This window comes from Hordeum vulgare, chromosome 6H (genome assembly GCF_904849725.1).
Source record: "Hordeum vulgare subsp. vulgare chromosome 6H, MorexV3_pseudomolecules_assembly, whole genome shotgun sequence".
Taxonomy (NCBI): Eukaryota; Viridiplantae; Streptophyta; class Magnoliopsida; order Poales; family Poaceae; genus Hordeum; species Hordeum vulgare.
The window spans coordinates 268,411,026-268,424,440 of NC_058523.1; the positions used below are offsets into that span (position 1 = coordinate 268,411,026).

Below are 13,415 nucleotides of genomic sequence, written 5' to 3' on the forward strand. Positions count from 1 at the left end.
ACAAGGTATAGGTATACCGACGATCGAATCTCGGGCAAGTTCTATACCGACAGACAAAGGGAATCGTATACGGGATTGATTGAATCCTTGACATCGTGGTTCATCCGATGAGATCATCGTGGAGCAAGTGGGAGCCACCATGGGTATCCAGACCCCGCTGATGGTTATTGGCCAGAGAGGTGTCTCGGTCATGTCTGCATGTCTCCCGAACCCGTAGGGTCTACACACTTAAGGTTCGATGACGCTAGGGTTATAGGGAATTGTTATACGAGGTTACTGAAATTTTTTCGTAGTCCCGGATGAGATCCTGGACGTCACGAGGAGCTCCGGAATGGTCCGGAGGTAAAGATTGATATATAGGACGGATGGTTTCAGATATCGGAAGTGTTTCAGGCGTCACAGGTAACGTACCGGGACCACCGGGACCACCGGAGGTGGCCCCGGGGGTCCACCGAATGGGGGCAACGACCCCGAGAGGCTGGATGGGCTAAGTGCGGGAGGGAACCAGCCCCTAGGTGGGCTGGTGCGCCTCCCACACCCAGCCCAATGCGCAAGTGGTGGGGAGAGGGGGCAACCCTAGGCGTAGGTGGGCCTTAGGCCCACCAGGTGGTCCGCCACACCCCCTCCCACCCTAGCCGCCGCCCCCCTCTCCCATCCGGTGGCCGCCGGCCCCTAGGGAGGGAACCCTAGGGGTGGCACAGCCCTCCCCCCTCCTACTATAAATAGAGAGGGGTTTTGGCCATTGAGAGACACACTTTTCCCTCTCTCTCGGCGCAGCCCTGCTCTTCTTTCTCCTCCTCTCTGCCGGTGCTTGGCGAAGCCCTGCCGGGAGACCTCGTCTCTCCATCGACACCACGTCATCGTGCTGCTAGAGTTCTTCCCCAACCTCTCCTTCCTCCTTGCTGGATCAAGGTGCGGGAGACGTCACGGGGCTGCACGTGTGTTGAACGCGGAGGTGCCATAGTTCGGCACTAGATCCGAATCGCTGCGAGTACGACTCCATCAACCGTGTTCCAGCAACGCTTCCGCTTAGCGATCTTAAAAGGTATGAAGATGCTCTTACCCCTCTCTCGTTTCTGGTATCTCCATAGGAAGATCAGAATATGCATAGGAAAATTTTGAATTTATGCTACGTTCCCCAACAGTGGCATTCGAGCCAGGTTTTCTATGCGTAGATTCTATGCACGAGTAGAACACAAAAGTTGTGGGCGATGATTTGTCAATTTGCTTGCCGCTACTAGTCTTATTCTTTTCCGGCGGTATTGTGGGATGAAGCGGCCCGGACCGACTTTACACGTACGCTTACGTGAGACTGGTTCCACCGACAGACATGCACACCGTGCATAAAGGTGGCTAGCGGGTGTCTGTCTCTCCTACTCTAGTCGGATTGGATTTGATGAAAAGGGTCCTTATGAAGGGTAAATAGCTTTGGCATATCATCGTTGTGGCTGTCACGTAGGTAAGAAGGCGTTCTTGCTAGAAACCCAAATCAGCCACGTAAAACTTGCACCAACAATTAGAGGACGTCTAACTTGTTTTTGCAGGGTTTGACATGTGATGTGATATGGCCAAAGTTGTGATGTTGCATGTATGATGTATGAGATGATCATGTTATTGTAATAGGTTTCACGACTTGCATGTCGATGAGTATGACAACCGGCAGGAGCCATAGGAGTTGTCTTAATTTATTGTATGAGATGCAACGCCGTGTGCTTACTACTTTTACTTCATTGCTAATGTTAGCTATAGTAGTAGTGATAGTAGTAGTTCGCATGACGACTTCACGGAGACACGATGATGGAGATCATGGTGTCACGCCAGTGACGATGATGATCATGCGATGCCTGAAGATGGAGATCGAAAGAGCAAAGATGATAATGGCCATATCATGTCACTATATGATTGCATTGTGATGTTTATCATGTTTTACATCTTATTGCTTAGAACGACGGTAGCATAATAAGATGATCCCTCTTAAAATTTCGAGAACGTATTCCCCTAAGTGTGCACCGTTGCGAAGGTTCGTTGTCTCGAAGCACCACGTGATGATCGGGTGTGATAGATTCTAACTTTCGCATACAACGGGTGTAAGCCAGATTTACACACGCGAAACACCTAGGTTGACTCGACGAGCTTAGCATGTACAGACATGACCTCGAATACAAGAGACCAAAAGGTCGAACATGAGTCGTATGGTTGAATACGATCAGCATGGAGTTGCTCACCATGGTGACTAGTCCGTCTCACGTGATGATCGGACACGGGTTAGTCAACATGGATCATGTATCACTTAGATGACTAGAGGGATGTCGATTTAAGTGGGAGTTCATACTTAATTTGATTAAATGAACTTAATTGTCATGAACTTAGTCTAAAAGTTGTCTTTATAAATAATGTAGATGGCCAACGTCAACCTCAATTTCAACGCATTCCTAGAGAAAAACAAGCTGAAAGATGATGGTAGCAACTATGCGGACTGGGTTCGCAACTTGAAGCTCATCCTTGAAGCAGCTAAAAAGGCTTATGTCCTTGATGCGCACCTAGGTGACCCTCCCGCTCCCGCAGAAGCCCAGGACATTCTGAACGTCTGGCAAACGCGGAGTGATGACTACTCTCTGGTTAGGTGTGGCATGTTATACAGTTTAGAAACGGGGCTCCAAAGGCGTTTTGAGCAACACGGGGCATATGAGATGTTCCAGGAGCTGAAGCTAGTTTTTCAAGCTCATGCCCGTGTCGAGAGATATGAAGTCTCCGTCAAGTTCTTTAGCTGTAAGATGGAGGAGAATAGTTCTGTCAGTGAGCACATACTCAAAATGTCTGGGTTACACGATCGTCTGACTTCACTTGGAGTCGAACTTCCGGATGATGCTATAATTGACAGAATCCTCCAGTCTCTCCCACCAAGCTACAAAGGCTTTGTGCTTAACTACAACATGCAAGGGATGGAGAAGACCATTCCCGAGTTGTACTCGATGCTCAAGTCTGTAGAAGTAGAAATCAAGAAAGAGCATCAAGTGTTGATGGTCAACAAGAAAACTAGTTTCAAGAAAGGCAAGGGTAAGAAGAACTTCAAGAAAGACGGCAAAGTTGTTGCCGCGCTCGGTAAGCCAGATGCCGGGAAGAAGAAAAAGAATGGACACAAGCCTGAGACTGAGTGCTTCTATTGCAAGGGAAAAGGTCACTGGAAGCGGAACTGCCCCAAATACTTAGCGGACAAGAAGGCCGGCAACGTTAAAGGTATATGTGATATACATGTTATTGATGTGTACCTTACCAGCGCTCGTAGTAGCTCCTGGGTATTTGATACCGGTGCTGTTGCTCACATTTGCAACTCAAAGCAGGAACTGCGGAATAAGCGGAGACTGGCCAAGGACGAGGTGACGATGCGCGTCGGGAATGGTTCAAAGGTCGATGTGATCGTCGTCGGCACGCTACCTCTACATCTACCGTCGGGATTAGTTTTAAACCTTAATAATTGTTATTTAGTACCAGCTTTAAGCATGAACATTGTATCAGGGTCTTTCTTAATGCAAGACGGCTACTCATTTAAGTCAGAGAATAATGGTTGTTCTATTTATATGAGTGATATGTTTTATGGTCATGCTACGCTGGTGAATGGTTTATTCTTGATGAATATCGATCGTGATGTTACACATATTCATAGTGTGAGTACCAAAAGATGTAAAGTTGATACTGATAGTCCCACATACTTGTGGCACTACCGCCTTGGTCATATCAGCGTTAAGCGCATGAAGAAGCTCCATACTGATGGACTATTAGAGTCTCTTGATTTTGAATCATTTGACACATGCGAACCGTGCCTCATGGGCAAGATGACTAAGACTCCATTCTCAGGTATAATGGAGAGAGCAACCGACTTATTGGAAATAATACATATTGATGTGTGTGGTACAATGAACGTTGAAGCTCGCAGTGGCTACGTTATGTTCTCACTCTCACCGATGATTTGAGTACGTATGGGTATATCTACTTGATGAAGCACAATCTGAGACATTTGAAAAGTTCAAGGAATTTCAGAGTGAGGTCGAGAATCAACGTGACAGAAAAATCAAGTGTCTACGATCTGATTGTGGAGGAGAATATTTGAGTCACGAGTTTGGCACACACCTAAGGAAGTGTGGAATCGTTTCACAACTGACGCTGCCTGGCACACCGCAACGCAACGGAGTGTCTGAACGTCGTAATCACACTTTATTAGATATGGTACGATCTATGATGTCTCTTACCGACTTACCGCTATCATTTTGGGGATACGCATTAGAAACTGCAGCATTCACTTTAAATAGGGCACCGTCTAAATCCGTTGAGACGACACCGTATGAACTATGGTTTGGCAAGAAACCTAAGTTGTCGTTTCTTAAAGTTTGGGGCTGCGATGCTTATGTGAAGAAACTTCAACCAGAAAAGCTCGAACCCAAAGCGGAGAAATGCGTATTCATAGGATACCCTAAGGAAACTATTGGGTATACCTTCTATCTTAGATCCGAAGGTAAAACCTTTGTTGCCAAGAACGGATCCTTTCTAGAGAAAGAGTTTCTCTCGAAAGAAGTAAGTGGGAGGAAGGTAGAACTTGATGCGGTAATTACACCCCCTCTCGAACGGGATAGTAGCGTAGCTCGAGAAGTTGTTCCTGTGGCGCCTACACCGACTGAAGAGGAAGTTAATGATGATGATCATGAAGCTACGGATCAAGTTATTACCGAACCGCGAAGGTCCACAAGGGCACGCTCCGCACCAGAGTGGCACGGCAACCCTGTGATGGAAATCATGTTGTTAGACAACGGTGAACCTTCGAACTATGAAGAAGCAATGGTGGGCCCGGATTCCAACAAATGGCTTGAGGCTATGAAATCCGAGATAGGATCCATGTATGAGAACAAAGTATGGACTTTGGTGGACTTGCCCGATGACCGGCGAGCCATAGAAAATAAATGGATTTTCAAGAAGAAGAATGATGCAAACGGTAATGTAACCGTTTACAAAGCTCGACTTGTCGCAAAGGGTTTTCGACAAATTCAAGGAGTTGATTACGAAGAGACTTTCTCTCCCGTAGCAAAGCTGAAATCAGTCCAAATCATGTTAGCAATTGCCGCCTTTTATGATTATGAAATTTGGCAAATGGACGTCAAAACAGCGTTCCTTAACGGGAACCTTAAGGAAGAGTTGTATATGATGCAACCAGAAGGTTTTGTCGACCCTAAGGGTGCTAACAAAGTGTGCCAGCTACAGCGCTCCATCTATGGGCTGGTGCAAGCATCTCGGAGTTGGAACATTCGCTTTAATGAGGTGATTAAAGCGTTTGGGTTCCTACGGGTTTACGGAGAAGCCTGTCTGTACAAGAAAGTGAGTGGGAGCTCTGTAGCTTTCCTCATACTGTATGTGGATGACATATTATTGATGGGGAATAATATAGAGATGTTGGAGAGCATAAAGGCCTATTTGAACAAGAGTTTTTCAATGAAGGACCTTGGAGAAGGTGCATACATATTAGGCATCAAGATCTATAGAGATAGATCAAGACGCCTCATTGGTCTTTCGCAAGGTACATACCTTGACAAGATATTGAAGAAGTTCAATATGGAAAACTCAAAGAAAGGGTTCTTGCCAGTTTTGCAAGGTATGCGATTGAGTAAGACTCAGTCACCGACCACGGCAGCAGATATAGAGAAGATGAGTTCTATCCCCTACGCTTCAGCCGTGGGCTCTCCAATGTATGCCATGCTGTGTACCAGACCTGATATAAACCTTGCCATAAGTTTGGTAGGGAGGTACCAAAGTGATCCAGGTATGGAGCACTAGACAGCGGTCAAGAATATCGTTAAGTACCTGAAAAGGACTAAGGAAGTGTTTCTCGTTTATGGAGGTGACGAAGAGCTCGTCGTAAAGGGTTAAGTCGACGCTAGCTTCGACACAGATCCAGATGACTCTAAGTCACAGACCGGATACGTATATGTGTTGAATGGTGGGGCAGTGAGCTGGTGCAGCAGCAAGCAAGAAGTCGTGGCAGCATCTACATGTGAAGCGGAGTACATAGCTGCTTCAGAAGCAGCTCATGAAGGAATTTGGATGAAGGAGCTCATCACCGACCTTGGAGTGGTTCCAAGCGCGTCGGGTCCAATGACACTCTTCTGCGATAACACTAGGGCCATTGCCATAGCCAAGGAGCCCAGGTATCACCGGAAGACGAAGCACATCAAACGCCGCTACAACTCCATCCAGGACCATGTCCAGAGTGGAGTGATAGATATTTGTAAAGTACACACGGATCTGAATATTGCAGACCCGTTGACTAAACCTCTTCCACGAGCAACACATGGTCAACACCATAATGCTATGGGTGTTCGATACATCACAATGTAACTAGATTATTGACTCTAGTGCAAGTGGGAGACTGTTGGAAATATGCCCTAGAGGCAATAATAAAATGGTTATTATCATATTTCCTTGTTCATGATAATCGTCTATTGTTCATGCTATAGTTGTATTAACAGGAAACAGTAATACATGTATGAATAAATAGATCACAATGTGTCCCTAGCAAGCCTCTAGTTGGCTAGCTCGTTAGTCAATAGATGATCATGGTTTCCTGATCATGGGCATTAGATGTCATTGATAACGGGATCACATCATTGGGAGAATAATGTGATGGACAAGACCCAATCCTAAGCATAGCACTAGATTGTATTGTTCGTATACTAAAGCTTTTCTAATTTCAAGTATCTTTTCCTTCGACCGTGAGATTGTGCAACTCCCGGATACCGTAGGAGTGCTTTGGGTGTATCAAACGTCACAACGTAACTGGGTGACTATAAAGGTGCACTACGGGTACCTCCGAAAGTGTCTGTTGGGTTCGTACGAATCGAGATCGGGATTTGTCACTCCGTGTGACGGAGAGGTATCTCTGGGCCCACTCAAGAGAACATCATCATGAGCTCAATGTGAATAAGGAGTTAGTCACATGATGACGTGCTACGGAACGAGTAAAGAGACTTACCGGTAACGAGATTGAACAAGGTATAGGTATACCGACGATCGAATCTCGGGCAAGTTCTATACCGACAGACAAAGGGAATCGTATACGGGATTGATTGAATCCTTGACATCGTGGTTCATCCGATGAGATCATCGTGGAGCAAGTGGAAGCCACCATGGGTATCCAGACCCCGCTGATGGTTATTGGCCAGAGAGGTGTCTCGGTCATGTCTGCCTGTCTCCCGAACCCGTAGGGTCTACACACTTAAGGTTCGATGACGCTAGGGTTATAGGGAATTGTTATACGAGGTTACCGAAAGTTGTTCGGAGTCCCGGATGAGATCCCAGACATCACGAGGAGCTCCGGAATGGTCCGGAGGTAAAGATTGATATATAGGACGGATGGTTTCGGACACCGAAAGTGTTTCGGGCGTCACCGATAACGTACCGGGACCACCGGGACCACCGGAGGTGGCCCCAGGGGTCCACCGAAGGGGGGCAACGACCCCGAGAGGCTAGATGGGCTAAGTGCGGGAGGGAACCAGCCCCTAGGTGGGCTGGTGCGCCTCCCACACCCAGCCCAATGCGCAAGTGGTGGGGACAGGGGGCAACCCTACGCGCAGGTGGGCCTTAGGCCCACCAGGTGGTGCGCCACATCCCCTCCCACCCTAGCCGCCGCCCCCCTCTCCCATATGGTAAGCCGCCGGCCCCTAGGGAGGGAACCCTAGGGGTGGCGCAGCCATCCCCCTCCTCCTATAAATAGAGAGGGGTTTTGGCCATTGAGAGACACACTTTTCCCTCTCTCTCGGCGCAGCCCTGCTCTTCTTTCTCCTCCTCTCCGCCGGTGCTTGGCGAAGCCCTGCCGGGAGACCTCGTCTCTCCATCGACACCACGTCGTCGTGCTGCTAGAGTGCTTCCCCAACCTCTCCCTCTTCCTTGCTGGACCAAGGTGCGGGAGACGTCACCGAGCTGCACGTGTGTTGAACGCGGAGGTGCCGTAGTTCGGCACTAGATCGGAATCCCTGCGAGTACGACTCCATCAACCGTGTTCCAGCAACGCTTCCGCTTAGAGATCTTCAAAGGTATGAAGATGCTCTTACCCCTCTCTCGTTGCTGGTCTCTCCATAGGAAGATCTGAATATGCGTAAGAAAATTTTGAATTTATGCTACGTTCCCCAACATTATCGTATAGATCAAACAGTATGGATGAGTCACGGCCAACTGAGAATTTAAATCTACGCACGAAGGAGGCAGTGATCATAGCATACTGTTCACATTTATCTGAGAGGAATTCTTCTAACCCGGTATTGCTGACAAGTGTATCAAACTCATCCTTGAAGCCTGCTTCGATCATGAACTCATCGGAAGGCCATTCACATGGTTGCACCGGTGAGTCCCTTAGTTGAAAAGGTCCGGGCTCCCGAAAAGAGAGACGAGGACCGTTCTTACTTGTGGAACCACCATGAAACTTCCTCCTCAATATAATTTCCTTTTGCTGAAATTTTTGAAGTTCAAGAGAAAAGTGAATAAAGACCCACCACACCTTGTAGCAACTACTCCTACTAGTGCCTAGAGACCGTATCACGCGCTAAAACTACTTGGGACCAACTAAAATCAACATTTCAAGCTCAAGAACAAGGTCACCAAGGTAGCAGGAATTCGCAAAGGATAAAGCACTAGAGCAAAAACTAATTGGACCAATGGAGGAGTCACTTACCAAGGAGTAAGTTCCCCAAAACTGTTCGGAGAATGGTTCTTTGAGAAAGGAGATCGAGAATCACAGCCAAATGAGCAAGAACGCGGGTTTGAGCTGTGAAACAATTTTTTCTGGAGGTGGAAGAAGAGGCTGAGAGCTGGAATGACTGAAGGTGGTGCCTGTGGGCCCCACAAGCTTGCACCCCGCCACCAGGGGGGTAGGTGGCGGTGACAGGGCTTGTGGTGCACTGGTTTGGCCCCCAGGCCAGCTCTCACGCCCAAAAAATTTCAAAAATTCCAGAAAAAATCATACTAAATTTTGAGGACCATCGGAGAACTTTTATTTCGAGGTATTTTTCTCCGGGATACTAAAACAGAAAACCGGAAAAGCTAAACTAACTCTATCATTTTTCTTCTAAGCAAAAGAAAATGAAAGCTCAAAACATGGTCATCGAAAGAAATCCGTCAATAGGATTGATCAAGTCCTTGTGACAAAACCTTCTCGAATCGCAAGAGAGAATGGAGAATTTCTGAATAGCCACTAAGTCACCTCAATGGGGATATATATCTCGCCAACAAGCAAATCATACTTCATCTTGACACGAGGAATAGGGCATTCAAAGCTCCCAATGAGAATCGATGAAGTCTTTTCGATAGCATTGATGCAATGTACTTGATATCGTTTCTTTGGAAAATGCACTGTGTGCTCATTACCGTTGACGTGGAAAGTGACATTGCCTTTGTTGCAATCTATAACAGCCCCTGCAGTGTTTAAAAAGGGTCTTCCGAGGATGACAGCCATGGCATCATCCTCGGGAATATCCAAGATAACAAAGTCTGTTAAGATAGTGGTATTAGCAACCACAACAGGCACATCCTCGCAAATGCCGATAGTGAAAGCAGTTGATTTGTCAGCCATTTGCAGAGAAATTTCAGTGGGTGTCAACTTATCCAACTCAAGTCTACGATAAAGAGAGAGCGGCATAACACTAACACCGGCTCCAAGGTCACATAAGGCAGTTCTTACGTAGTTTCCTTTAATAGAGCAAGGTATAGTGGGCACTCCGGGATCACCAAGTTTCTTAGGAGTTCCACCTTTAAAAGTGTAATTGGCAAGCATGGTGGAGATCTCAAGATCTGGTATCTTCCGTTTATTAGTCACAATATCTTTCATGTACTTGGCATATGGAGACATCTTGAGCATATCACTTAACCGCATGTGCAGAAAGACGGGTCTTATCATCTCAACCAAGCGCTCAAAATCCTCATCATCCTTTTTCTTGGATGGCTTAGGAGGAAAGGGCATAGGTCTCTAAACCCATGGCTCTCTTTCTTTACCATGCTTCCTAGCAGTGAAGTCGTTCTTATCGTACTTCTTAGGTTGTGGATTATCAGGATTAACCGAAGGTTCAATCTCCACATCCTCATCATTGCTAGGTTGAGCATCATTATGAACATCGCTGTCCATATTGTCACCAGGTTCATGTTCATCACTAGATTGTGTTTCTGTATCAGACGGAGAAATATCATTAGATTCTTCAGGTGTGACAATATTTGGTGAACTGGCTTGCAGGTTTCTATCATCCTTCTTCTTCTCCTTAGGATGACTGGGTGTATCAGCATTGATTCCTTGAGAATCTTGATCATTTCTCTTAGGATGACCTTCAGCACTACTAGGAAAATGCTTGCTAATGGCGCACCTATTTTGGCTACTAATGGCGCACTATAGGTGCGCCACTAGCATCACGCCATTAGATTTTTTTACTAATGGCGCACCACAAGTGCGCCATTAGTATCTGGTATACTAATGGCGCACCAGGCAGTGCGCCATTAGTATTGCTCACGGTGCCCCATTAGTATATGGTATACTAATGGCGCACCAAGTAGTGCGCCATTAGTATAGATCCCGGTGCGCCATTAGTATAGATCTCGGTGCGCCATTAGTATAGATCCTGGTGCGCCATTAGTATAGGTCCTGGTGCGCCATTAGTATAGCTTATGGTGCGCCATTAGTATGCCTCCCAGGGCCATATTTACCCATACTAACGGCGCACTAGTGTGCTGAGTGATGCGCCTCTAGTGTGCTGAGTGATGCGCCACTAGTATGAATATTAGGTATTTATTTTATTTTTTCTGATATTTGCACAGATTACAAAACATATTACTGCACAGAATATAGAGAGCACAACATATAAACAACAGATTTATCGAATACAATAGAAGATTAGTCTCCGAATACATCATCATATTAATCTCCGAATTTAAAATACTGAACAAAGTTAGAACATTACAAGTCACGAGACCGCGAGTAGCGAGTTTGTCTTCACATTACTAGTCGATATCGACATCTAAACTACCATCACATAGAAGAGAGGTGCGGTCATCACGAGAAAGACATGCAAAATTATCTAAATTACAACATCATCGACACCAAGCATGTTACTGAAGCCGTGCCTGGAGAATCACATTCGCGTCTTTTGCCTGCTACCCCTGTCCTCGTCTTCTTCCACCTGTTGCGGAAAGGTGAGGAACCAATTATGCTCCGGCAGGAATTTGTGCTAGTTCAAATTAGCGTATGGCACGATGAAATCACTTTGAAAGAAAAACTAACATTGTGAAACAAATGCATATTTTGGGAGAACCTCTACAATAAAGAAATCATCCAAAGAGCTTTCATAAAGAGAAAAGCATAATTACTGATCCCCCCAGGCCACTACTAATTTATGTGTTGGACATCAAATCGTACGTGACAACTGACAAGACAGTAAGATGTGTTCGATTTTATCAATGTTTATAGGCGACATGGTGTATGATCCCCCCTAGGCCACTACTGCAATCATTTTGTATTTTGTATGGAGGTCAGATTTGCAGTTGGCACTACTATGCCAAATAACCATTTTGTCCAAATAAATATTTCTACATCGCATACTTAATTAAACAAGTCAGAATGGAATTTCAAGGCCCATAATTCAGAAAATGTAAAGTTTCTTTACATTATCTAGTGAACAAAGAAAAATGAGAAGTATCTTCACAAATCAGAGCACTCTATAACATGCAAAATTAAAATAAGTAGAAACAAGGGAAATGTTTACCATCTTCATCACCAAAGCCTTCAAAATCTTCCATATCATCCATGTCACCCATCTCAATATCATCACCTTCAACATACTCTATCTCGCCTTCCTGTATTGGCAAGTGAATCCAAAATATATGGGAAAGATTGTGAGCAGTGAGAACATAACAAAATTAGCTTGATTCTCAGAGTCGGTACTGTCTTACTTCTTCCTCTTCTATCTCAAGAGCCAACTCATATTTTTCCATGTCAAGGATAGTATCAAACTGCTTGAAGGGGAAATTATAAATTTCACCATAGACACCCTTCCTTAGGCGCTCCTTTAGTTCACTTTCAATACTCTGATTAATATCAGGAAGATGTTAGAACATGGGGAGGTAACACTCGGATCGATAGCAGGAAGATGTTAGAACATGGCAATGTATATCAGGAAAAATAACCTTATCTAGTTGAGCAGCCTTTTCAGCTTTCTCCAATCTTCGGAGACCGCGCTGAGTTTTCTTCCTCGGGACTGTCATTATCTTCTCTCTAACAGAGCAAAAGAATGTGTTTAGCAACTCTTTATGTGTCAAAAGTTAACATTAAAATTATGTAGAACAACAACGTGAATCACCATTTAACTTTTCTTTTGTCAAAAGAAAAAAGAATCAGCATGTAACTGAACCTGGTTACATGTTAATGGCACAAATGTTAGACCATCAAGTCTCAGGTCATCACTAGTCAATCGCATGTTCTGACTTTGTAGGTCACCATTATTCACAATGGTGGCCCATAAGACTGTACCTGGTAAAATAATCACATGCAAAAACACTGGACAGTTAAGAAACTTAGACCCTTGTATGGAACTTTGGATAAATGGATGCCGGACGACTCTGCTGCTTCTGATCGGTGCTCATAGCCATCGCCCTCATAGTGCAACGAGGAAGTAAAAGAATTCACGCAATAGACTGCACATAACACACATGTAAAATTACCACAAAACACACATATGTGTACACGGTTATAAGAAGTAAGGGCAACAATTACTGTGCTCCAACTAGGCAAATTGCAATTTATAACCAGTGTTAATTTGTAAGGCAATGATGGTACAGAAGTAACATATCTATATTGAAGATTACAAAAGAAGAAACATACCGCAAATTTAGTGTTTTACCATTAAGCCTAACAAGTCCTGAAAACACTCTACCAGCATAATGAGCAATTGCCTCTGTCTCTTATTCAGCAAAAGCAATGCGATTATTCCAAGTAATGGAAGAGTCAACTTGTCTCCATGTCAGGAAATTCCCGAAATAGATGTGGAAAATTTGAAATGTTCTTTGTCCAACAAACAACCATCAATGATGATTATATTGTACTGCTTGCAGTTACAGGCAAGGTGGTCAAAGCACATTGTAGCAATATGAAACAAATCTTTGAAGTTGTTTACTGATTTTTTATCAACCAGCATAACTAGCAACTCAGCCTACAAATGGCAGGCTGCCAGCCTTAGCAGTATCATGGCTCTACCTCGATCGTTAAGCAGTCTATATCGAGTTACAAAACTGAAACATCAGGAATCATTTGGCCGGCAAATAAGAACTATTTATCCATCGCATGCTGACATACCACCCAGATAAGATAGAACATGAATCAATTACTACATCCTCCGTCAATC

At 45.0% G+C, this 13,415-nt stretch overlaps 1 protein-coding gene across 2 annotated transcripts; it reads right to left on the bottom strand.

Annotated features, from left to right (window-relative positions):
• Positions 1 to 11,016: 11,016 nt before the first annotated feature.
• Positions 11,017 to 12,939, bottom strand: LOC123402313 (protein MAK16 homolog B-like). Of its 2 annotated transcripts, XM_045096216.1 has the most exons (6): positions 12,915 to 12,939; positions 12,595 to 12,708; positions 12,202 to 12,289; positions 11,968 to 12,102; positions 11,781 to 11,871; positions 11,017 to 11,198 (listed from the first exon to the last, which is right to left on the bottom strand). In XM_045096216.1, the coding sequence occupies exons 3-6, from the start codon at positions 12,277 to 12,279 to the stop codon at positions 11,173 to 11,175; spliced, it is 330 nt and encodes a 109-aa protein (XP_044952151.1). In that variant the 5' UTR covers positions 12,280 to 12,289; positions 12,595 to 12,708; positions 12,915 to 12,939; the 3' UTR covers positions 11,017 to 11,172. The 2 variants fall into 2 exon arrangements, with proteins under 2 accessions (XP_044952151.1, XP_044952150.1); XM_045096215.1 differs by having other exon boundaries at positions 12,202 to 12,708.
• Positions 12,940 to 13,415: the final 476 nt, after the last annotated feature.

What these genes read in the sequence shown, in the direction of transcription:
- LOC123402313 (XM_045096216.1), bottom strand. Translation starts at nt 12,279, where the DNA reads ATGACAGTCCCGAGGAAGAAAACTCAGCGCGGTCTCCGAAGATTGGAG. An exon ending in AGGCTGCTCAACTAGATAAG is followed by an intron (nt 12,103 to 12,201) that starts GTTATTTTTCCT and finishes GATATTAATCAG; the next exon opens with AGTATTGAAAGTGAACTAAA. An exon ending in TTGAGATAGAAGAGGAAGAA is followed by an intron (nt 11,872 to 11,967) that starts GTAAGACAGTAC and finishes TTGCCAATACAG; the next exon opens with GAAGGCGAGATAGAGTATGT.